The sequence below is a fragment of the Enhydra lutris genome, unplaced genomic scaffold (assembly GCF_002288905.1).
Source record: "Enhydra lutris kenyoni isolate GAN:26980312 unplaced genomic scaffold, ASM228890v2 scaffoldscaffold15, whole genome shotgun sequence".
In the NCBI taxonomy this organism is placed as follows: domain Eukaryota; kingdom Metazoa; phylum Chordata; class Mammalia; order Carnivora; family Mustelidae; genus Enhydra; species Enhydra lutris.
This window is the reverse complement of record NW_019154099.1, coordinates 62,330,078-62,354,887: the sequence shown is the minus strand read 5'-3', so window position 1 is coordinate 62,354,887 and position 24,810 is coordinate 62,330,078. Positions and strand designations below refer to the sequence as shown.

The following is a 24,810-nucleotide window of genomic DNA, read 5'->3' as shown; positions in this document are numbered from 1 at the left end:
GAACACATAAAAAGCCTCGTTATACACAAGGCACAGGGGAGGGTACTCTGAGTTTTATGGCCTCAGCATCAGGGAACGTTAGCCTGGGAGTGAGTGCTGCCTGGTCTTACCTAACAAAGCTTAAATGCGAACCTCAAAAGGATCAACCCTTTCAAAGTCATTTAACTGGTTCAAGAGCAAAGCTTGCCAGTATTTTAAAAATGCAATATGCAACACTCAACAAAAATGAAATTTATAGTATATGGCATCCAAACAACAATGAGCAGGCATGAAAACAAGCAATAAAGTATGGTCTATAAGAACATGACCTAAAACGAGAAGAATTAATCAATCAAAACCGACGTAGAAATGACATACTTGATAGAATTAGAAGGCAAGGATATTAAAGTTCCTCCTAACACCATATCCCATATGGTCAAGAAGCATAAATTCTCAGATTACATTAAAAAGCAACACCTAACTGTACAACACCTAACTGGCCTACAAAATTCCCCTTTATTTTATTATTTTTAAATTTTTTTTTATTTATTTATTTGACAGACAGAGATCACAACTAGGCAGAGAGGCAGGCAGAGAGAGAGAGGAGGAAGCAGGCTCCCCACGGAGCAGAGAGCCCGATGTGGGGCTCGATCCCAGGACTCTGAGATCATGACCTGAGCTGAAGGCAGAGGCTTTAACCCACTGAGCCACCCAGGCGCCCCCAAAATTCCCCTTTAAATATAAAGCACAAGTAGGTTAAAAATAAAATGACGGAAAAGATCACCCAGGTGAATACTAATCAAAAGAAAGCAAGAGGGGCTACTTAAATTTTAGACAAAAATCATTTCTTAATGTTAAAGCAGTAATTCACCAAGAAGATATAACAATTCCATATTTTTATGCATGCAAATGAAATGCAATGAAAGAGATTCAAAGTACATGAAATGAACATTGGTAAAACCAAAAGATAGGGTGAACAAATCCACAATTACAATTTCAATTCTTCTTTCTTTCTTTCTTTCTCTTTCTTTCTTTCTTTCTTTCTTTCTTTTCTTCTTCTTCTTCTTCTTCTTCTTCTTCTTCTTCTTCTTTTTTAATCAGTATAGCTTCTATTGCCTCTTTAAAATATCACAAATAAGTCTCAAAAATCATCCGGCTTCTCGCTGTTTCTGCAGATGGACGACTCAGATCTTATTCATCAGCCTGCTGAACTGTTCTTTTTCAGAAACGTAGATACCATCCAAAAATTTTTGATATCCTTGTTTTTTTTTTAATTTCTTTTCAGCACAACAGTATTCATTGTTTTTGCACCACACCCAGTGCTCCATGCAATCCGTGCCCTCTCTAATACCCACCACCTGGTTCCCCCAACCTCCCACCCCCCGCCCCTTCAAAACCCTCAGATTGTTTTTCAGAGTCCATAGTCTCTCATGGTTCACCTCCCCTTCCAATTTCCCTCAACTCCCTTCTCCTCTCCATCTCCCCTTGTCCTCCATGCTATTTGTTATGCTCCACAAATAAGTGAAACCATATGATAATTGACTCTCTCTGCTTGACTTATTTCACTCAGCATAATCTCTTCCAGTCCCGTCCATGTTGCTACAAAAGTTGGGTATTCATCCTTTCTGATGGAGGCATCATACTCCATAGTGTATATGGACCACATCTTCCTTATCCATTCGTCCGTGGAAGGGCATCTTGGGTCTTTCCACAGTTTGGCGACCGTGGCCATTGCTGCTATAAACATTGGGGTACAGATGGCCCTTCTTTTCACTACATCTGTATCTTTGGGGTAAATACCCAGTAGTGCAATTGCAGGGTCATAGGGAAGCTCTATTTTTAATTTCTTGAGGAATCTCCACACTGTTCTCCAAAGAGGCTGCACCAACTTGCATTCCCACCAACAGTGTAAAAGGGTTCCCCTTTCTCCACATCCCCTCCAACACATGTTGTTTCCTGTCTTGCTAATTTTGGCCATTCTAACTGGTGTAAGGTGATATCTCAATGTGGTTTTAATTTGAATCTCCCTGATGGCTAGTGATGATGAACATTTTTTCATGTGTCTGATAGCCATTTGTATGTCTTCATTGGAGAAGTGTCTGTTCATATCTTCTGCCCATTTTTTAATATGATTGTCTGTTTTGTGTGTGTTGAGTTTGAGGGGTTCTTTATAGATCCTGGATATCAACCTTTTGTCTGTACTGTCATTTGCAAATATCTTCTCCCATTCTGTGGGTTGCCTCTTTGTTTTCTTGACTGTTTCCTTTGCTGTGCAGAAGCTTTTGATTTTGATGAAGTCCCAAAAGTTTATTTTCGCTTTTGTTTCCTTTGCCTTTGGAGACTTATCTTGAAAGAAGTTGCTGTGGCTGATATCGAAGAGGTTACTGCCTATGTTCTCCTCTAAGATTCTGATGGATTCCTGTCTCACATTGAGGTCTTTTATCCATTTTGAGTTTATCTTTGTGTACGGTGTAAGAGAATGGTCGAGTTTCATTCTTCTACATATAGCTGTCCAGTTTTCCCAGCACCATTTATTGAAGAGACTTTTTTCTACCGTGTATTGATATCCTTGTTTTTAACAGTTATGGCTTGCTGAATCAAAGCAGCTGAGTTCGATACAAGTTCAATGTCATTTCCTTCAAGAATTAACTCATCTTTTTGGGCTTGAGATACAGAACAAGCAACACCTGGCCTCATCTGAACCCTGCGGATGTATTTTTCACCCAAGAAATTTCGAATTTCAACAAGAGAACCATTCTTCTGAATAACAACGTTGATGGGGAAGTGAGCATACACAGCCCTCATCTTGTGTTGGAAGCCCAGTGTAACGCCCTTGATCATGTTCTGTAGGTGACTACAGATGGTGCGAACCGTAGCCAGTTCTTTTCTATTCCCCCACCATTTGTCCACTCGGAGCCTCTTCTTTCTCTTTCCAAGAAGACTGAGTTCTACGTTGATGTGATTGAAGTCCCTTCGCACGGTTCCTCTGGGGCCCTTCATTATAACTGTGCATCCCTTCAGGGTGATGTCGACATTTTCTGGAATGTCGACAGTCTGATTGCTGAGAATGGTCTTTATCCTCACAGTAGATGTGGCAAAGAGAGCTCAATTCTGCTTTCTTAATAATTGAGTAAACAAGGAGACAGAAGTTCAATAAAGATGTAGAATACTTGAACATGGTGGTTCGCTGACTTGATCTAATTGACATTTACAAAACACTCCACAAATCAACAACGTATACACATTCTTTTCAAGTGCACATGGAATACTTGCTAAAGTACAATATATTCTGGGCTATATTGAAAGTTTTTAAAAATGCATTAAAAATATCCAAGGCATATAATATGTGTTTTCTGACCAAAATGGGATTGAATCATAAATCAATAATAGAGAGGTATTGGAAAAGACTCCAAATATTTGAAAATGAAACAGCACATTTCTAAATGGTCTGTGGGTCAAGAAACAAATTTAAAAAGAGAGTTATAAAGCATTTTGAACGGACTGAAAGTAAAAGCATCATATATTGAAATTTGTAAGATGAGATTAAAGTAGAGCTAAAAGGAACCAAATGTTCATAATAAAAAAAGAAGAAAAGCCTCAAATCTATGACCTAAATATTTACATTAACCAGTCACTTAAAAAAAGAGAGAAAAAAATTCAAAGTAAGCAGAGAGAAAAATAATAAACTTAAGAGAGGACATGACAATCATATAAAATAGAGAAACAATACAGAAAAATGAAACCAAAAGCCTGGTTCTCTGGGCAGATCAATAAAATTGATAAGCTACTAATTAGACTACGAGGGACAAAGAAGAGCACAAATTACTAACATAAAGAATGAGAGAATTGACATCACTATAGTTCCTGCAAACATTAAAAAGGGTAATAAGAGACTGTCGTGCTGCTATTTAGATGAAATGAGCAAATTCCTCTAAAGATGCCAACTACCAGAGCTCACTAACCCTTTCTCTGTAGGAGAAATAAAATGTGTATTTAAAAAATCTTTCCACAGAGAAAATACAGGCCCTCATGTCTTCATTGGTAAATTCTACCAACATCTTGTGTAGAGGTAATGTCCATTTCATATAGACATATCCAGAGAATCGAAGGAAAGGGAATACTTCCCAACTCCTTCTGTGAGGCTGTTATTATCTTGAAACCAAAACTAGACCAAAGCATCAGAGAAGAAAAATCCGCACCCCAACATCACTCATGAACAGAGACGCCAAAATTCTTAATTAAATTTTGCAAATTGCATCCAAAATACATAAAAAGGAAAATGTCTCATGGGTTTATCTTGAAAATACAGGTCTAGTTCAGCACTAGAGAGTCAAGACATGTAATTCACCACAGGAACAGAATAGAGAGAACCGATGGACCATTTCAGTAGATCAGGGGTCGGCAAGCTATGGCTTTCAGTCCAAATACGGATCAGCACTGGCTTCAGGAAATCCAGTTTTATTGGGATATAGCCACACCCATTCTTTTATGTATTGTCTTTGGCTACTTTTGGGCTACAATGGCTGAGGTAAGTATTTGCAACTGGGAATTAAAGACTAAAATATTTACTATCTTTTTACAGAAAAATTTCTCTATGCCCACAATAGATACACCTAAGTTTGCAAGAACGTCCATTCTTACCATTCGCACTTCTCCTTCAACATTTTACTGCAGCTAGTGGAGTAAGACAAGAAAAATGAATAAAAGGTGTACCTATTGGAAAGGAAAGAAATATCCATTTGCAGATGATATAATTCATTATATAGTAAGTCCCCGAGGATCTACAGGGAAGCTTCCAGAACTGAAGAGTGAGGGGAGCAAAGTGGCAGGGTGCAGTCTTTCACGAAAAAAACCACATTTCTATACACGAGAAATGAATAACTGGAAGTCAAAATTTAAAGAGCAGTATCATTTATGATAACATCAAGAATATGAAATATTTATGTATAAATCTAATAAAATATATGCAAGGTCTTTATGGCGCGCACTACAAAACATGGTGAGAGAAACTGAAGGGGACCTAAGTAAATGGCATCATTCATGTCTATTTGAGAGAAAGAGAGAACTAGCAGGAGGAGGGGCAGAAGGAGGGGGCAAGCCGACTCCCCACCGAGTGGGGGGCCCACCACAGGGCTCTGTCCCAGGACCGTGAGATCATGAACTGAGCTGAGGTCAGATGCTTAACCGACTGAGCCACCCAGGTGCCCCAAATGGCACCTTCCATAGAGTGGAAGGCTGAATACAGTCCAAAAGTCAGTGCTGTCAAACTGATCTATACATCTGTGGCAATCCCAGCCAAAGTCCCAAGAAAATTTTCGGCAGAAATTAACTGTCTTTAGAACTTATATGAGAAGACAAAGAAACCAGAGGAACCTACTTGATTTTGAAAATCAGAACAAAGTGGGAGGATTCACGTTACCTGATTCCAGATTTTGGTATCAATATGTAGTGACCAAGACAATGTGTTATCTAGAGAAAAGCAGATCCCTGGTCAGTGGAACCAAACAGACCCCAGGAAGCGGCCCACAGGTATAAGATCAACGGATTGTCAACCTCCGTGCCAAGGCAGTTCAACAGAGGGAGGGGGTTCCTTCAACAATGGTGCTGGAACAGCTGGACCTCAGTCATGCGAGAAATCGAACCAAACAAAATAATCCTGACCTTACACCATATATACAAACTAACTCAAAATGGATTACAGCCCGAAATGTAAGCCCTACAGCTCCCAAGTTTCTAGAAAAGAACATAGAAAATGTTTGCGACTTCGAAGTAGGCAAAGATTTCTTATATTTGATTCCAAAAATGAAAAGTGATCAGTTGAGTTGGACTAGTATTAGGAACCCCTGATCTCTGAAGGACACCACTGTGCAATGGGGAGCCAGCCCCATCCCGGGGGACAATCTTCCCAGTCACGCGTCTGACAAGGGACTCGTATCCAGAACATGGAAATACCTCTCCAAACTCAACAGTAAGAAAACAAACTCATGAAAATGGGCAAAATATTTTGAAAAGACACCAGACCAAAAAAGGTATTCAGATGGTAAATGAACACATAAAATATGCTCGATGGTCTGAACCACTGGGGAAGCGCAGATCACCACCACTGTCAGTGCTCAGGGTGACCCAGGGCAACTCTCTGATTCGGGAACGCGAGACCCTGTCGGCAGTTTCTTGTGAAGTAAAACGTGGCGGCCACACCTCTGGCCTTTTGCCCGAATGACAGGAACACTTACAGTCACCCCAAACCTTGTATGCAAATGTTTCCAGGGGCTTTTCTGTGATTCCTGAACCTGGACACAAGCCGGTGTCATCCAGCAGGCGCTTGAGGAGTAAACCGGCGCGACCACAACGGAGCCCGCTCAGCCACGGAGGGAGCGGAAGACCGATGGGCTGATGTGCGCGAGTCTCAAATGCGCTGTGCGGCTGAGGGAACCAGGCTCAAAAGTCTACGCAGTGTTCGTGGTATTTAACGTTCCGGAAAAGGGAAAACGACAGAACAGGACACGAGTGAGTGTTTGCTAGGGCTGGAGGTGGTGGGAGAGGCTGAGTAGAGAGCATGGGCTTGTGGGGTGATGTGTGTCTTCTGTGTCATGTTTGTGGTGATGGTTGTGTGAGTTTGTAACGAGGACGATTTCACAGAGGGCCTGTATCTTACCAAAGCACAGGAGGTCGAGTGGGAACGCCTAACCTGACTTACGAATCAGGATCTGCCCTAAGTCCTTCCCTTTGTCACCCAATTGACTCATCCCACCGCTTAAGGGGCTGTGACCCTGGCTCACGGATGATGAACTGTTAAGTTCAGAGAGGGGAGGTCACTTCTATGAGATCACGCAGCCAAGAAGAGGGGGAGCCAGGGTCTTACGGGATCCTAGCCTCTGCCCTGCATGGTGTCCTGCGTTCCCATGCCTCACAGAAACTTGTCCATTCATACCCCCCTTCAGCCGAGTAAGATGCCAGGAGGGTTAGCTGGTTTCCCAGTGGAAGGTGACAGATACCGGTAAGAACCTGGGTTAAGATCAAGCTGAAAGTGATCATGTATCAAAGAAAGGTCCTGTTACAGGATCGGTGGCCTCCTGCCGCTCAGCAGCCCGAGAGAACCCTTCCAGCCCAGGAAGGAGAGCCAGTGAGTTTCCTAGAGGTGCCTGCTCTGGTGGCCAGAATTTCACGTTAGAGATTCATTCCTTGGAGCCTACTCTAAACCCTCTTTGCCTCACAATCCCGAGGCATGGCTCGGAGGATGATGTTACGTTGACTATACGTTTACGTCTTTGGGGAGGTCAGTGGTGGAGCTCAGTGTACCCCACGGACAAGGAGTCCAAAACATGTGGGTCGCTCGGCGTGTGGAACAAAGGCACTCAAGACCAGCCCTCTGCGAGCCTGTCCGTGTGCCTGTCTGGGGCAGAGGCTGGAGCTCAGGGAACCCCTCCGGGGGGGAAGCCCCCACCTGTGGCAACAGGAGCAGGAAGTGCTCCTGCTCCCAGCAGCGGAGCCTGGGTTGAGGGCCGAGCACGGAGAGGAGGGAAGCCTGAGGGGCGCCCCAGCTGCGCTGAGCCCCAGGGGCCCCTAAAAGTGTCCCAGGGCCTGGCGTTGGACCATTTTTGACCTGCACCATCCTTTCTAATGGCTCAGCCTAATCCATTAGTCCTCAGGGAGGTGTTACAACTATTCCTTCCATCTAATTTGGAAGGCCCCAGGTCCCCAAACCGCTGCTGGCCAGAGACAAAGACGATGACTGTTTTCCAAGGTGACTATTTGTCTACAGACAATATGGGTTGACTTCTAGCCTGGTTCAGATGAATCATTGCCAGCTCTGGGGGTCTCCGACGATGGACGAGCAAAACCCACTTTGTACTTAAGTCAGTGCTGAAGGGAAGAGAACATCAGGAAAACGGACTACCTGACAGCTCTTGGGTGGAGATGGTTTTCCACAGGACAGGAGAAAGTTCTAGATAAATCGGCACACAAAGGCTGGGGAGGGCCATGCCTGCGGGGGTAGCCAAGCTCTGCGGGGCTCTGGGGCTTCTAGTCCCCACCCTGGGGGGCCCCCCCGGGGGAGGCAGGAAGTGTCCCCTGCTGGCTTCTTAGATGGAAATCACTTCCTGCAGTGAGCACCTGAAAGGGAAATCACTACCTCATTGTTCTCCCTGGCAACGTTTCCAGCCCATTGACAGAGCAGGTGGGATCTGCCAAGCGAAAGACAGGAAGGGCGGAGGCAGGGGTGCTGGGCCGCTCACAGAGCTGGAAAAAGCAAGAACTAGTCAGCAGAGCTGGTCTGGACGGCTCTGGGCGACTGTGGGAAACCCAGGCTTCTCTAGCTGCCCGGGACACAGGAATCACTCCCATCAGGGGTCCGGAGCAAGTCCTGTGGCCCACACCCCAGGGCCCACTAGGGCGAGAGCCTGGGTCTCCAGGCCTCACAGCCCCCATCTGTGAAATGGGCCTGACGCGGGGCTGCTGTGAGGCTGATGGCGTGATTCAGATGTGACAGTGCTGGGCACGTGGCGAGAGCATCACCGTCACCGCAATGCTCATCACGGTCATGGACGAACAGTTAGTCTTCATGAGCCGGATCCAAGGCCCACGGGGGCACCGGGAACGAGGCTTCCTGGAGGGGCTCACGGTCCAGTGGACGTCACAACACCCAGTGTGGCCACGGTCTGTCCCCTTCCACAGACGCATGTGGGGGGGGATTAGGGTGAGTGCCGCAGGGAGGGGACAAGCAAGCCTCGAGGAGATGACGTGCAGAAGCCCTGCGGGTCCCTCCGGGTCCTCCTGAGGAAGAATCGAAGTTACTCATGTGAAGAAGCAGTTTCTCAGGTCCGGAGGCTGTCTGAGACCGGAAGCTCTCCCTCCCAGACGAGGTGCATGTCTGCACATGGATCAGTGTGCCCGCCCCTGCCTCGCCGGCGTCTAGTGACCACGGCCGCGTCTTCCCCCACCAGCTCGCTCTGTGGAGGGGGCTGGGTTCGCGTGGCTTCGGGAGGAAGTAGGTCGGCCGGCTGCTGTGCTCAGTGGCGACTCGGCTGGATGCCTGCTGGATGCAGCAGCCGTGGCCTGTGCAGCACCTTCCGGGGCTGCCTGTCGCGGGCCTCCCAGGCGCTCCGACCTCGGGGGGGCAGCATGGGTGTTGCGGGCTGCAGGTGGAGGGTCTGAGTTCTGCTGGAGTTGTTGTCCGATGGCCACTTTCTCACTGGCCGCAAAATCCACTTCTCCAGATCGGGGAAGGGCGTGAGCGTGGCTTTCCACGCTGGCGGTCTGTGTATCACCGCCTGCCCAGGAGCTTAAGATCCACACACGATGGTGTCAGGCCGCCCACAAGTCACCCACCTGTCCCCCTCGGTGCCAAACCCACGTGTGGCCTGGGGGAAGCCAGAGACGCCATGGGGACCCTGGGCTTGTGGGGCCCTCGTTCCTACGTCAAGGAGCTGAAGGGCCGTGGACGTGGCGTTGCTACGGTTACAGGCAACTTCGTGCTGGCCAAACGTCCTCGTGATTTCCCGTCCAGAACAACGAAGCTCGGGGTGAAGACACGGGTTCAGCCCCCGAGTGAGACACTGAATGCTCTTGGCATTACAGACGCTGCACAAAACTGAATGCCATGTAGTCTTGGCTCTGGGGTGGGAAGAGTCTGGAAGGTCCCTTCCTGCTGGACCACAGTCTCTTCACAGAGAAGCTCCCATGGTGGGTTTGAGCTTCTAAGGGGCTCTGGACACTGAAGGCTCAGAAGCAACCTTCTGGGGACTCGCCTCCACCGCTGTCGTGGGACCCCCGTTCCCCTCCCGTCCCTGGCCGGTGCTGGGTGATGGGGCCTGGACGACCATGACGGGAAACCGTGCGGCAAAGAAGACAGGGCTCCTCTGAGCCTCGCACTATTTCTTAGTTAAGTTAAAATGGTGAAGTATTTACTTCTTCTTTAATGCCGTCCGCGTTCACCGGGGAAGCCCCGTGGCCTGGTTCCCAGGCGGGGCTTGAGCGTGTCTGCTGCCAGGTGAGGTGGTGGGTCGCCCTGCGGTCCTTGTGTTGGTCTCACTTAGAAACAGGGTTGTTGCAGGTGTGACCAGTTAGAGGCCGTCACATTGGGAGCAGGGTGGCCCTACTGCCACGTGACAGCTGTCATTACTGGCACAGAGACATGTGCACGGGGAGGAGGCCACGTGACAACAAGGCAGAGGTCGGGGAGGGAAGCCCAAAGACCTCAGGGAAACCACCAGTTGCTGGGAGAGCGCGGAAGGGAGCCACCGCTGACCTTCGTCCGGGACGCGTGCCCCCAGGACAGAGGGACAATCTGTTCCTGCGTTCTTTGCTCCGCTCCACACAAGCACTGAGCCCAGGTCGGGGGCGCGCCCGAACCATCTGGCCCCTGAGGTTTGCAGAGGGGGACCCGGGCTTGCCTTCGGCGGTAGGGAGGGCGTCGTGTGACAGCACAGGACTCTGTCTTGGGAACCGGAAGTGTCACCCGCATGGGCTCTCCAATTTCATCCTATCCTTGTGTTTTAAATGTTGGTGCCGACCCTGACCCCGGGAGCCGATCTCATGGCCCCGTTGGTGGCAGCCGTTTGGAAACCACCTGCCGGAGGGTGCCTCTTCGTCGGGGAAGGTGGCACCGACTCCCAAGAAGGGGACGGTTTCTCTCCAGATGTCCCCATTTCCTTGTCTCGTCTTTCCGCTCTGCCAGAACTTGTCTCTGTGGCTCGCCTTCCACAAGCTGCTCTTTTGCTCCCCTGCTTTTCCAGCTGGCTTCCCCTGAGGCCACCCGCACCCCCCCGGGCACGCTGTCTTCCTGGCCCGTTTCCCCGCCGATCCCGGGAGCACCTCAGGTCGGGTCCTCGGAGGCTCGTCTGTGGCTACAGAACTGGGCACCCCGTGCAGCCCGCAGTGACCCGTTGCGCTGCCTTTCAGTTGCTTGTAAAGTTGTCAGAACATTATGGAATCTTGCCTTTTCTCGGTGTTCATGAATCTACATATTCTCCACACATTTCCACGGTGGCGTCTTTGCCGTGCTTGCGCTCAAATGAACCCCAAGGTTTTGGGTTCCCCTTCAGCTGTAATGCTTCATTAATCCACCCAGAACACACAGACACCTGCTCTGTACAAATTGTGGGCTCGCGAGGAGGACACAGCATCCTCCTCAGGAGGCCACGGTGCACCGGGGTGGGGGGGGCCCAAAGGACTCCTGTGATGGGGGTGGGGCAGGGCATGGAAGCAAAGCAGCCTCACTTCCCCCAGGAATCCAGGGCTCCCAGGTCTGCCTTACAACTTCCCCTTGGTTTCTAGGAGCCCAGCTGAATTGGGAGCTGCCCTAACCCTTCTGTTAAACTTTCACTAAAATAACAGAAGTTCTGGCTCAGGTTGGAGCAGGAGGTGAGGGGAAGCAGAGAGGTGATGGAGGCTCAGACTGTTTTCTCGACCCTTTCCCTGGAGGGAGGCTTCGGACTTCACGATGCGGCTTCCTTTGACTTAAAAGGGCTCACGAAAGATCTGCTTCTATATTGTAGACCTACAGGGATACGGCTTAGATGTTTAAAAATGAAGAAATGAACAAAGACACAGGAGGTAAACTGAAATATTAAGAAAGTGGATCGTGGTGATCCTTATAGCAGAGAAAGTAAAATGCAAGCCCCAAAGCATTAAACAGGACAAAGGTGGGCTCTTTCCCACACGGAAAGCTGGAGTTCACAAGGGAGAGATGGTGCTCCTGACAAGCCACACACCAAACGCCACAGGAATCGTGCTTGTGCGGCAAAAACCACAGGAGAGGCAAGGACACACGCACAAACACATTTACAGTGGGGGAATTTGCACACCATCCTGGGAAAAGAATTGGGGAAGAAAATGATGGGGAAGCAGAGAGGGACTCGAAAAGCATCATCGATAAGCAGACGGTATAAATACGCAGCAAGCACCCTTCCCAGCCCGGCCGCAGAGGACACACTTTCTCAAGTGTTTGCATTGTATTCGCAAAAACTGATAATACATCAGGTTGCAAAGAAAACACATGTCAGACACAAAGCAGAACTACTAAAAACACTTTCTGGTCACAGTATCATAAAAACCAGAAATTATTAACAGAAATAAAGAGAAAAGGTCCTACCACCAGAATTGGAAAACATTTCATAGACAACTTTTGGGTATAAAGGAATTAAAGACTAAAATGTATAGAACTTCTGGGAAATAATGATAATTAAAACACTGTGTATGAGAATCTACGGGTTATGTTTAAAGGAGCAGAGCACCAACCACTTGTTGGTAAAATGAAATAAATGAATTACTCAGCTCTAAAACTGGAAGAGAGGCAACAAAGGGCACTATAAAAAAAGCATAAAGAAAGAAATATTAATGACAACGGCAGAAATTAATGAAGAGCATACTGGAAATACAGTGAAGTTAGTTAATATGTCAATACCCTAGAATTTGGGAAAAAATTAATAGACAAGCTACTTGTTGACCAGTTAGGAAGGAAAAGAAGAGCATATATTTATAAAATTAGAAATAACAAGGGGGAATCGCAGTGGGAAAAAGTGATACCTTTAAGATAATGAGATGATTTAGATATGTCCATGCAAATACGTTCGAGGAACACAGAAGAAACGGATCATTCTCTAGGGAAATAAGAGTTTGCTAAAATCGCTTCTCCTAGAAGAAACAGAAAAAGTTACTAAGGAACTACCTGAGAAAAAACACCAGAAGGAGATGGTTTCACAGGGCATTTCTAAAAAATCTGAAAAGACCGTCTGGTTTCAATGCTCTAAATCTCCAAAGAGATTCCAACAGGGAGGAAAAACACTTAAATTCTTTATTGTGAAGGAGGTGTAACATTGACATTTCAACCTGATAAAGATAGGACAAACAACTGCAGACTAATACTACTTATGAACTGTATTGGGGCTCAAAAATACTAAATAAAACATTGACAAACAGAATCCAAAATAATCAACATGAACAAGTGAGGTTTATTCTAGGAATGCAAGGTTGGTTCAATATTGGAAAATCCATTCATACATCATTCACGTTGACAGGCCTAAAGAAAAAAACATTGAGTATTGCCAAAGAATGAAAAAGAGTGTGACAAAATATTAAAAAATGGATGGATACTTTCTTTAGATGTTAAAATATGCATGCCTTTGTTCTAGGGCCAGAAACTTATTTATTGGCTAAACACTAGGGGTATTTTAGCTAAGATCGTGAACAAGGCACGGAAACGCACTAACTCTGATACTTGTGACTGCTATCTTCGAAATATGAGCCAATGCAATTAGATAAGAGAAACCAATGAGATGCCTAAACGTTGGTAAAGAAGAAGAAAATTCTATTTGTACATGATAATGCAGTATATTTGGAAAACTCTATAGAAGCAATGATTAACTGAACATTCTCACTCATCACCCACCAGGCAGACGACAGGCCTATCCCGAGTCTCCCCGGCACACAGGCAGGGTTGTTCCCAAGTCGCCGTTACTGTCCTTGCAAAGTCTGTGCTTACCGCCAGAAAACTGGGACTCGCCAAAACCCTCAGGACCGCCGATCTGATAACTCTCATCAATGCTGGGTTCTTTGATGATGAACATGGAAAAAACAGGTGGACATTGTTTTGGTTACATGCTTATGAACACTTGGACCCATACTTTATTTCAATACTTTAAGTGGAAATGCCAATATCATCTTCGAGCTTAATCTAAAAATGTGGTCTGGGAAGTTATCACTCAGGCGTCGAGTCCGATGTCATCTGTTAGGGAACCGCGTTCACTCATTTGCTGCCCCAGCCTCCCAGTTACGAGAATTTACGTCCCGACGACATGCAAACAAGTGTGCCCCAGGATGTTCCTGGAAACTTCGTGTGTAACTGCGGAAACAACACATGGAAGCACGTAGAAGGACTGCACGAGGGCGGGAGCCATGGTCCACATGCACTGGGAGTACAAAGGGGCTACAAGACCAGATACCATTGCTGAGACGGGTGCGGAGTGACTCTCAGCGAGCAGCGTGCAGGGAACAGGGCAGAGGCTGGAAATTTGTGGTGAGCACCTTCATCTAACGAGGGAGGAGGACAGGAGTGTATGGTTAGCTCCTCATTTCTGCCAAAGGGACTTGGGGACTTGCGGTGTTGGTCTCCTGGGGATGCACACTGTGGTGGGCAACTCGTAGCTTCTGGTATGTACCTTTCTCTATTGTGATGACTTTTAAAACCACGCTAAGGCTCACATATTCAAATACAAATATCAAAAATCAACAGCATGAGGAGACCAAAAAATGATGCCAGTAGTAGCAGTGAGCTCAGACAGAGGCACAGAGAACGGGCAGGAGGAAAGACCCAGTCTAGGTGACCTTGAAACTGCATTCGGCTAGTGACAAAGAACTCACAAGCACCGTTCTCCTGTCAGCGGATCTGACTTTTCCCGGCTGCGGGTAGCAGAGTCTATGCCTCCAGGACGAAGCCAGGGCTTCAATTGTTGTGGAAAATGGGAGCCGTATTTTTAACAGAAAGTGACAAAGGAGTAGGAAGGAGACCTGGAGGAACCCTGTGATACTGGGTGGGATCAGGGCATTGGCTTGAAGCCGTGGTTTTACGTAGAGAAAGGAGGAGGGCGACAGTTCAGTGGAACTGTGTGTGTGTGTGTGTGTGTCTTTGCGCGTGCCCGTGTGCATATGCCTGTGTGTTTGGGTGTGTGTGCCTATGTGTGTGCACGCGCGCGTGTCTGCGTGTCCGCGTGTCCGCGTGTCTCCGTGGTCACTTATGGCCCTGCCTGCAGAGGGGGCCTGGCAGCGACGGCCTCCTCCCTGTCTGCCTGGCTCCCAGGTCTTCGTTTCTAAGTTCTGTTCTCTGGGAAAGGAGATCAGACTCCGGAGCCGGGGCAGGGAAAGGGCTAGAGGCCGAGAACACCTCAAGGGGCCAGAAAGGAGGGACGTGTTCAAGAGAAGGGCGCGGCCACGGGACACAAGTGGCAAGTGGGCAGAGCCCCCAGAGCACATGCGGGTGAGCGGATGAGGAAGGAGCACGGGACGAGTGAGTAAATATGGGACTAGCCCTTCCTCAGGGCAGCAGTCCCTATAAATAAACACAGGCAGAGTGAAAGGAGCTGAGAGATGCCATTCGACAAGGTCCTGCCTCGGGGCCCAGCACCACGTCCCGCAGAGCAGGCGTCCTGTGACCTACGCAGGCGACCTTTCCTCTGCGCCATCTTTAGGGTAAAGGAAAGATCTGTCATCCCGTGGCGCCCATCGGAGCCTTGGCAGACTGGAATTCATGTCAGCCACCTCGGCTGTTGGAGGGACGCTCTCCCCCACTCCTGGGGGCCTCCCTGGCTGGGGGGAGGCACTGGCTCTCCCCACCCACCGCGCCCAGGAGGGACACTGACCTAGCTGAAATGGGAGAGGCGGGAAGTGTGGCAGCCCTTCCTGCAGACGGCCACCTGCCTGCGGGGACATTCCTGTCTTCCTCCCCCAGGCCCTGCTTTGCCAGGGCCAGGGCCACGGGCAGGGGTGGGGGCTGGACAGAGAAGGGAAGTCTGCCCGCCGGGGTGGGGGGTGGAGAGCAGCCTCCCTCTCTGGCCACACTGTCACCCTCCATGACGGGGCTGTCCCCATCGGCCTCTGCCTGGCTCCTCCGTCCTCCCACTGGGTTCTCTACGCAAGCGGGGTTACGGGGTTGCATTTACCATTATTGAAAATTTTGTCTTCACTGCCAAGAGACAACTGTGGGTTATCGGAGAGTCCATGGTAACTCTGAGGAGCACCAACTTGGAAATTCTCGTCCAGGATGGGATCTGCAAGGAAGAACACGGAAGAAAGAAGGAAACGAGTTTTGCTTGCGCGCCTACGGGCGTTCCGGTCCACACTGAGGCGCAGGGACTGCCGGAGGCCTGGTCAGGTTCTACTGAAAACGTGCGGTGCCAAGTTCGCACGTGAGGGAGTCTGGCCTCGTCTGACCGCCTTGCCCTCAGCCGGGGGCCTCGGCGGTGTCGGGCGACGCCGTGCTGGGAACTGGGGTTTACATCGAGGCACGACTTCCAGGCAGGGCTGACCTCTCCTGCCGCTGAATGTAGTTCGTGCACAGCGCGTGGATTCGGATACCGGCTCCGCCCCGCCCGGTGTCGCCCCGACACTTGCCTTGGTTCTCAGCGAGCTGGTTCTCGGGTCTAGGTGCCTTCCGGACACCGCGAAGCTGCCCTGGGGAAGAGCGCGTTCTTTATCTTGGCTCACTACCCGCCGGGTGGCCCTGGGTTGGTGCTTCAGACCCTAGTTTCATCCCCCGTGGAACGGGGTCAGGCTCGCCGCCCACCCTCTCAGCAGGCTTAGGTCCGCGTCCGTGTGCCGACGGGTGGGAGCTCCTGTTTCCGTGCGCCCCGGGAGCCCGCGGCGGCTGGACCCCATGCGCAGCCCGAGCACAAGACCTTGCTTGCGTGTGCACCCCAGAGACCACCCCAACGTAGGCGGAACTCGTCTCTGCCAGCCCAGGCCTCTCAGTCTCAGGAAGGTTCTAGAAATGGTTTGGGACAACTGTGTCTTTCTCATTTTCATTTGCTCTTGCCCCAGAAGTAGCTGGCCTTCAAGAACGCAGAATGATGGGATTGTGCCTTTACCCCCACGAACCCAGGAATATACGCAGTTATAGGTTCAAAAAAATGTATACTTGCTTTTTTCTGTGAACAGTTTTGTTGGTAATGTTGATGGTGTCCTTTGCTTTCCAGCCATTGATGATTTATTTGGGTCCAACATCTCTTGGACTAGAATTTCATCTTGGGAAAAGCACACAAAGTCATGTTAAAGCCAGCGGTACAGGACAATACACTTTTGCTCTACACGGACCTAAGGCCTCCTGTGAAGCCGGGACTGGAAACAGGGACTCAAGGAGCACCGTGCACACGGGTTTGGCTTTCTGCAGAACCTTGTCTGGGTGGGAGACCACTGCCTTCAGCAGTTTCTGAAATCCGAGACCCCCCAGATACCCTGGAAGAATAAACAGGGCCCCCCAAACGCACCATGCTAGAAGCCTGGCCCCGGGTGCAGTCCTACTTCTCGCTCCCCCGGGCATTCCGTCCCCTCTGAGACTTTCCCCGGGCTGTCCCCATGTGAGCGCGGCGTCCTTCCTGATTTCTGTAGGACGCAGCATTGCTTTCTCCCTTGAGTCTTGCTGACCTCTCCCAGGAAGCTTTTAACAAAAGAGCACCGGACTTTGCCCGACGGGGGGGCCCGTCTCTCTCTGCTTTCGCTGGACCGTGTTCCAACCAGCTTTCTCCCGGACCCTGTTTTCTCGTCTGCAGCATGGGCCTGTGTTTATCTCCTCGGGCAAGGAGGTTCACACAGAGCAGTGTACGCGGAAAGCACTTAGCACCGTTGGGGACCATCAAAGCTAAATGCAAAGGAGAAGGGGGTAGTGGCCAGTCGCCCCATCTCTGCAGGCCGGTGGGCGCCCTGACCAGCTGGTCCACGTACCGAGACGAGCCCCGCCGCAGGAGGACCACCTTGCCCTGGTTTGCCCAGACTTCCCTGGTTCAGTGGGCAAGTGCCACATCCTGGGAGCCCTGAGGTCAGGGCAAAGCACATGGCTGTCCACCCTGGCTCTGGGTCATGGGGGAGACATGACTTCTGGGGAAGAAGACCTCAAGTGTCACTGGAGACAGAGACTCTGCCGGCAGGCATGGGGCGGTGCTCTCGTGTAGCTCTGGGGCCTTCTTCCCCCACAGCCTCACCTTCCTCCTCCTCCCCCCAACCCAGACCCTGAAATGGGCCCCAGGGCCACGTGGGCTCCACAGCTGGGCAGGGCATGTGACGGGCTCTGAGAAGCACTTGGCTTCTCCAGGCAAAGACAGTGGGTGTCTCAACCCGCCACCTTCCTTCTTCCTGCCCTGGGAGTGGCCACCATTCTGGAGCTGCAGGCACTGTCCATGACCGCAAGTCATGAGCTCAGGAGATGGCCAAGGTGACCTCGGGGACATGGCTTGACGCCCCTGAGCTCCTGGGGACACAGGAGCGCCACCCCTGCATGGTGGAGGTGCCGCTCGGCTCCCCTCGAGCGGCCAGGGGCATTCTTCACTGCTGCCCTCTCTGGTTACACCTGCTTCGTCCTTGAGAAGACCTTGGCCACTCTTCTGGGCCAGTTATTATGCAGAAGAACCAACGTGAAGTCCCTAAAATCATGGTGTCTAGTTAGATTTTGGGTCACAGAGAAGAGTGGGTATTCATGGGACTAACGAAGAATTATTGAGCCCTTACTGTGTACCAGAAACTTTCCAGGTGCCCAGGAGTCAGGGATGGCCCAGCCCTGGCCCCTGATCTCTGTCCTGAGCAAACCAGCCCTGTGTGAGGGGCAGGACTCTATACGTGTGACCATTCACCACACCTTCCAGAGCACCCACCAGGGGCTGGGGTTAAGGGGGCCCGAGGCAGCGGGGGGGGGGCACTGGCAGGGACAGGAGGCAACTGAACGGCCCACTCAGTGCTCCTGGAACCAGTCCACCTTGGGAAGGAGGCTGCAGTGGCCTCCCTGGGACATGTAATACCTATTGGCCGCGGACGTCCCGGGAGGTCCTCAGAGCAGCTGTGACAGCCCAGCTGCCACAGGACAAACCCCGTGTGTGGGCAGTGTCTGTTCTCGGCACCAAGAGGAGCCCGAGGGCAGCCGCCTTCACACCACTTCCCGAGTAGGCGGTAGGCAGGCCCAGCGGAAGGTTCCAACAGCCCCCAGGACCCCTGCATCTAAGTGTAGCAAAAACCTTCCGGGAGCCCCGACAGGTTGTACAAGTGAGAAAACTGTCTCCAGGCTATGTCTAATTTCTTATGGTCACATTTACTTTCCTGGAAAATGAGATATTGAATATACAAACGGACAATGAAAAGATCTACATAAAGGTAACACCAGCCCACCAGGTTCGAGAAGTCGCCACTGCGGGAAGGTGACCGTGGTCTCCAGCAGCAATCCTGGAAGTCAGACCCCCCCCCACCCCCAACCCCGGGGCCACCTGCTCCTGCTGGCTGGGATGTGATCCGTCATGGCCGCTTCCCCAACTCTTGTCCTGTGTCCAGGGACCAACCAGAGAAAGCCCAAGGTGCTTCCCTGACCCTCCCACGGGAACCGCTTCTGGTGAGCTGCCCCGGTGTCCCAGCCAGCGCCTACATCAGGGACCCCCTCCCCAAGCCGTCCCCAGCCAGCCTCTCTGTCAGGGATCCCCCCAGGCTGTCCCTGGCTAGCGCCTATGTTCGGGACCCCCTCCCTATGACATCCCCTGAGCTGCCTCTGGCCAGTGCCTACGTCAGGGCTCCCCCTTCCAAGCCATCTCCAGCCCGCAACCATGTCTCGCCTCCTCTCCCCCCACTAGCCGTCCCTGTGCCACCCTGAGCTTCCACCCACCACCGCCCCCAGTCTCTGCCCCATGCATGGGCCGGGGGCCTGGCTGACGTCCTGCAGCGGGGAGCTCTGAAGCCACAGGCTCCGCAGCTCTCACTGGTGGACGACACAAGCCTCGGGAGACACAGATGTCCCCCTCTCACGGCTTCCCGCTCTTCCCCAGGAGAGGTGTGGGGTGGAGGCGGGGGGCAGGAGCCTCGATTCCCCTTCCGGGCTTCTGTGGATCAGCCCCACAGCGTCGTCAGAAATCCCAGTGACTCTGTCCTTTCGTTTCCCCAGGTGGTCGGGACCTTGGGTGGCCGGCCCCAGGAGGGAGTGGGCACTGGTGACTCTGGTCCCGTGGGGACCGAGATGGTCAGACCCGCCGGGAAACTCAGGAGTGCTGGCCAGCCCCGCTCCTGGTCCTGGGGGTGCTTCGCTCCTGCCGGGCTGGTTCGCGGGACTCAGGGTTACCTCCCAGCTCCGGCTCGGGGCTCAGTTTCCCTAACCTGCAGGTAGTGTTTGAAGGGTGTCTAATGCACACCTGCGCGGGGTGGGGTCCTTCATGCCCCTGGGTTCTCTCCACGCCCTGAACCACACACAGAGCCCACGTTACCATCTCATCTCATGGGTGGGCCCTGCCAAGCCTGTCCTCTTGGCTCTGTGGAGGGGCAGGGGCAGGAAGGTTCCCGAGGGCATGAGAATCCCCAGAACCTTCCAATTCGGAGACGGAACTGCTTAGGTGAGCGGCCGGTGGCCCCCCCCACAGTGACCCAGTGGGTGGGCGTCTGAGTTTCTAGGCCCGGAGGGCAGCCCAGCGTCACGCTCCCAGGCTCCTCCTCAAGAGAGGGGATCCCCCAGTCTGCTGCCCCGAGCCCTGTGGGCAGAGGCGTCCCCAGCCCCGAGCCCCCCTCTCAGCTCAGGGGCTTCTCTAGGCTTCACTTTCACGAAATAGAAGACGAGCGTCGGACCAGAACAGCGGGCTCTGGGGCTCCGGCCACGTGCACACACGCGGCTGCGTCTGGTCCGACGGAGATGTCCCCTGGCTGTGAAGGGCACAGCAGACTTTGAAGACTCAGTGTGATGAAACGCTGGACAGATCTCATGAGTGCTTTCATGCTGGTTACACGTCGAAACACTAACATAGGTAAGATGTGGCTAAATTAGTTTCACCTGTTCCTTTCTTTACGGCCACTAGGAAATGCGCAGGGACCTCTGTGGCTTGCGTCGTGCTTCTTGTGAGCAGCCCTGGGAGCCCCGTGGTCCCCAGCTCAGGAGGCCTTCCGGGCAGGGCTCGATTCGGATCCGGGCATTGCTAACGAGCTCCGGCACCTCAGCCCCGCCGGCCGGTGACCTCACTCGCCGCAGTGACATCCCAAGGCCCTTCTCTGGTCCAGTGGCTTTAAATTCTACTTCTTTCTTAACTTCCTGGGAGTTTGACTCTTCACATACAAGGCTTAAATCTGTGGGCCACAGGGACTGTGATTCTGGCCCCAAACCGAACTCACCCTCCACCTGTGCGGGGAGCCCCCGTCCCCCCTCCGATACAGACCAGACGCTGATATGAGGAGGCTCCTTACCAAACACTCGATGTATATCCTCCTGACTTTGTGAACGGGGTGGCATTTCAGTGATGGGACCTGGGGGGAAATAAATACCCTGATAGTTTAACAATTCATTGAATCTGCACGGACTTCTCTCTCCGTAGTCTCAGTTTTGGGGTCCCCGCCAGCCTGCTGCTGAGGGAAAGCCCTGCCTGGGGTTCCCAGGACCGGGCTCTCCTCTGGAAAGTGGTGAACGAAGCGGCTGTGTTTGGAGGGACGAGCCCTGAGCTGGGACTCCTGCCCCCTTGGACAGTGCTCACAGGCACCGTCCCTCAGAAGCGAAAGTCGTCCTGGCTCCAAGGATGACGCCCTTGCAGGGGCTCCGAGGACAGCCGACAAAGAGGGACATGCATGTCCTTTTGTGAAAAGCACACCATTGCTTCCTCTCTGGCTCCAGCAGCAGGTGCTTGGGGAGACCCGGGGATAGGAATCTGGGGAACTGGGAGTGCGGACTGCTGTTCCCTCTGGGGTTCCCTGGTGGGGAGGGGTTCCAGACACACCGGCCACCCGCTCTCCCCCCGTCGTCAGCAGAGCGAGTCCAGGTGGTCTGTCTACAGGGAAGATGCGGGGTCTTGTGGGGGAGATGGCCGGGCCAGCCGTGGGCTTCCGTGGGCTTCCGTGGGATCCCTGGATCCCGACCTGCCGCCTTCCCGGCCTCGCGGGCCTGAACCCGCTGTGCTGGGGACCCGGAGGTGTGCGGTGGCTGATGCTCGTCTCCCCGCTGTGGCGGCACCGGCCAGGGGCTCCCTCCCACTCTTCCGGCTCAGAGCAGGGCTGCCCCCGTCCCTGTCCTCCACTCGAGGTCAAGGTCAGCCTCTCATCAGGCCTCGAGGTCGCGGCGGCTCCCAGAGGGGAGAGGGCAGCCCGGGGACCGCCGCAGGCCCGGCTGCGCGGACGGAGCGTGCACGCGTCTGGAGACGCTCGGGTTCCAACAGCAAACCAGTGACGACGCTGATTTTCAAATGGGTTTAATGACGGACAATCTGCATACCAATGGACTCATCTGCGCGCGGAGGGCTCGGAACAATGCAGGAAATGTCTGTGAGAAGGTCTGCGCTGAGATGACAATCGCTTCGCAGTGTGCTGACCTTCCGCAGCGCGGCAAAGAAGTACGGTTCTCTTTGGATGAGGCATTAATGAGTCATTAAGAATGGGTACAGCTGCGTCTGCAAGCACTTTGTTAAAAATATTCTTTTCATTTTGTGTCTGTCCCGTAATTATAAGGGAGGCTTTGTGCGAGTCAGCCAGCGAGCGTGTGCAGAAAAATATTTATGTTTTGTAATATCCGCACGGTTTCTGAAGTGCGTTGTCGACGGTGGCTGCTGGGCTGTGGTTCGCCTGTCGTCACCCCGACCGGCGGTGTCTGGGCTTCGAACCCCCGGTGCCGGAGCTACCAGGATCCGTTGACCACTCCTCCTCCCTGTTTGCACAGTGTCCATCCCGGCCAGCGGGGAAGGGCTCCCTGTGGACCTCCGCGGTCGTGCTCGGTTAATTCTTTGGGGCAAACGAGGCAAACCAGGCCCGCGGCTGCCGCCCCCGTCTCTCCCCGGGGTCAGGCTGAGTCGTGTGGCCGCCGGCAGCGGTGTCCGCGGACACGGTAACCCCCGGAGGCACGAGCGGCGACAACTTCCTCCGTTTTGGCCTCAAACCGTCTAACTGACGAAGAGCTTCTTTCCGGCTCATCGCCTCTCTCAGGCAAGCATCGCAGAGAGCAGAGCATCCTCCGATGGGAGCCGACTCTGGCCCCTCAAGGGTGAGGCCTGCCTGCAGCCGGCCGGACCCCGCCCAGGACGGACCCCGAGACAGGGACCCGCCTGACCTTTCTGCCCACCTGCCCGCACTGGCCTCTGGTCCCGTTTCCTCCTAGAAACCGCGAGCGCTTTCGGCCGGTCGGAGCCGGTCTCTGAGAGGCTGGTCCGCGGTCCCCCCGGGGTCGTCCCCACCACTGTCCCTGCCTGCGGACCTGGTCAGCACGAGGGGCCACCGCTGGTCTGAGTGGGGCCTCTGTGCCCCGGCTGCGAGCCGGAGGAGCCCCAGGGCTGGCTGTCGTAGATGACGGAGGGACGACGGCCCTCACTGGTCTTCCGAGCCGGGGAAGGCCCCGTGGTCACCTGGGGGCTCCCCGGCCCGATGGGAGGACAGGTCTGGGAGGGGACAGGCCGGCTGCGGCTGCCGCGGGCGCTCCGTCCGTCCGCACTGAGGGCCGTTCCTGGGGACGCGGGCTCGCGACAGTCGTGGGACGCTCGGCCCCACCCCCGTCACAGACTGTTCCACACCCACGGCCGCACGAAGGACGCCTCAAAACTCCGTTTCCATAAGGAATGGAAGCTGGGAGCGATCGTGTCTTCCCGGACCGCCTGCCTTCTCACCCCGGCCCGGCCAGCTGGCCCGTCCCCTCAGGTCACTGTGGGCGCGGCAAGGGCGGGAGGGGGAGCGCTGTGTGGGGCTCGGGGCCAGCACCCCTGCTCCTGCTCCCAGGGGTGCCTCTGCTCCCAGGAGAGCAGCACTGACCCCCGCGGGACGCTCTGGGGCCCGGGTGTCCACCTCTGGGAGCTGGGGCTGGGGACCGTCCCGTCCCCTTTCCTTCCGTCTTTGGGGACCTCCGAAGAAGGTGAACAAGGAGGCAGGTGGCCCGAGCATGGAGCTTCCTGGTGGGAAGTGGGGGGTCATGGGGCACCCCCTTTCCTGCCGCCCTTTGTCCTCATGTCTTGTGAGTCACAGCGTCCCTACCCCTCCTGGGCCATGGTCACCCTCCACGCAGAAGGGGCCAGGATGGAAGCACCAGAGCCAGGGGTGCGTGGGGACCTGCCTGGGGGGTGACTGGAACCGTCCCCAGTAAGGGCCTCTGGGGCGGCGGGGACTGAATCCGGCTGGGGCAGCGGCGGCGAAGGTTGCTGCTGTTTTGTCCGCGTGTGAAGGACGCTGGGAAGTGTGGGAAAACCGCCTTCCCTGCGCCAGCAGCGGTGTGCACAGCCCGTGGCGGCCTCCACACTCCTGGGAGCAGCAGGCGCGTGTGTGCGGAAAGTGCGGGACGGCCCCCGCGTGTCACGGGGACCGGGCTGGGCTTCTCTCAGCTCCTCCAGCACTTTGGGTAAATGAGACATTTTCCGTAATGAAAACGGTCGCACACGCCCCCTCCTACGGAGTTCTGGATCAACAAGGCTTCCAGGACGGAAACCTGTTCCACACGCTCCATCCTCCCCCAGAAACAGATGAGGAGGTAGACCAGGAGTCCCAAGGACCTGAGGGACAAGCTGTGGTGGCCGGATTCAGCCCCCAGAAGCCAGCGTTTCTACCGCTACGACAATACGCTGTGACCAACCTGAAGTCATGTTGATGGGTTGGAGCCTGGCTTCTCGCCAGCAGGACAGCAGCAGGACGAACAGGGTCACTCCTCTGCTCCCTGCCATGTTCCCTCCAGCCAAGGAGGAAGACCTTCCCTTAAGACCCTCAGTTTGGTCTCCGGGAGACCGTGGAATGTCCGGGGGACCTGTGACGTCACCGCAGGAAGTGACCCGGGTCCTGTCCTCTGTGTGGGGAGGGTCGTGTCTGGGACCTGTGACGTCACCGCAGGAAGTGACCCGGGTCCTGTCCTCTGTGTGGGGTGGAGTCCGGGGACCTGGACTGAGAAGAAGCCAGGATTCTGGCTGCGGCAATAGGGTGACAGAGATGCCCCGGTACCCTCCCTGCCTGGTCTGGACCTTGCCTGACCTGCGGACCCTGAAGCCCGGAGGGTGGGATAATCGTCAAGACTCCAAGGGCAAGCAGCCGAACCCACCGAAATCAGCTTACGTGAAAAGAGGTTCCTTGGAAGGAGAGCTGGTTGGTTACATGGCACGTGCTGGAGCCCCTAGTCCCAGGGGTCTGGGAAGAGCAGGTGTGACACTCCCGCTGTCTCCCCGCACC

General features: G+C 53.2%; 1 protein-coding gene across 1 annotated transcript; it reads right to left on the bottom strand.

The window, feature by feature from the left end:
- Positions 1-1,141: 1,141 nt before the first annotated feature.
- LOC111146949 (sperm acrosome associated 7) lies at positions 1,142-24,355 on the bottom strand. The gene is given in 8 exon segments (XM_022502694.1): positions 1,142-1,196; positions 1,199-1,231; positions 2,541-3,083; positions 9,045-9,185; positions 13,460-13,528; positions 15,633-15,740; positions 16,611-16,712; positions 24,227-24,355. Coding segments are annotated over 8 exon segments (1,110 nt in total). The 5' UTR covers positions 24,315-24,355; the 3' UTR covers positions 1,142-1,170.
- Between the last annotated feature and the right edge of the window lie 455 nt (positions 24,356-24,810).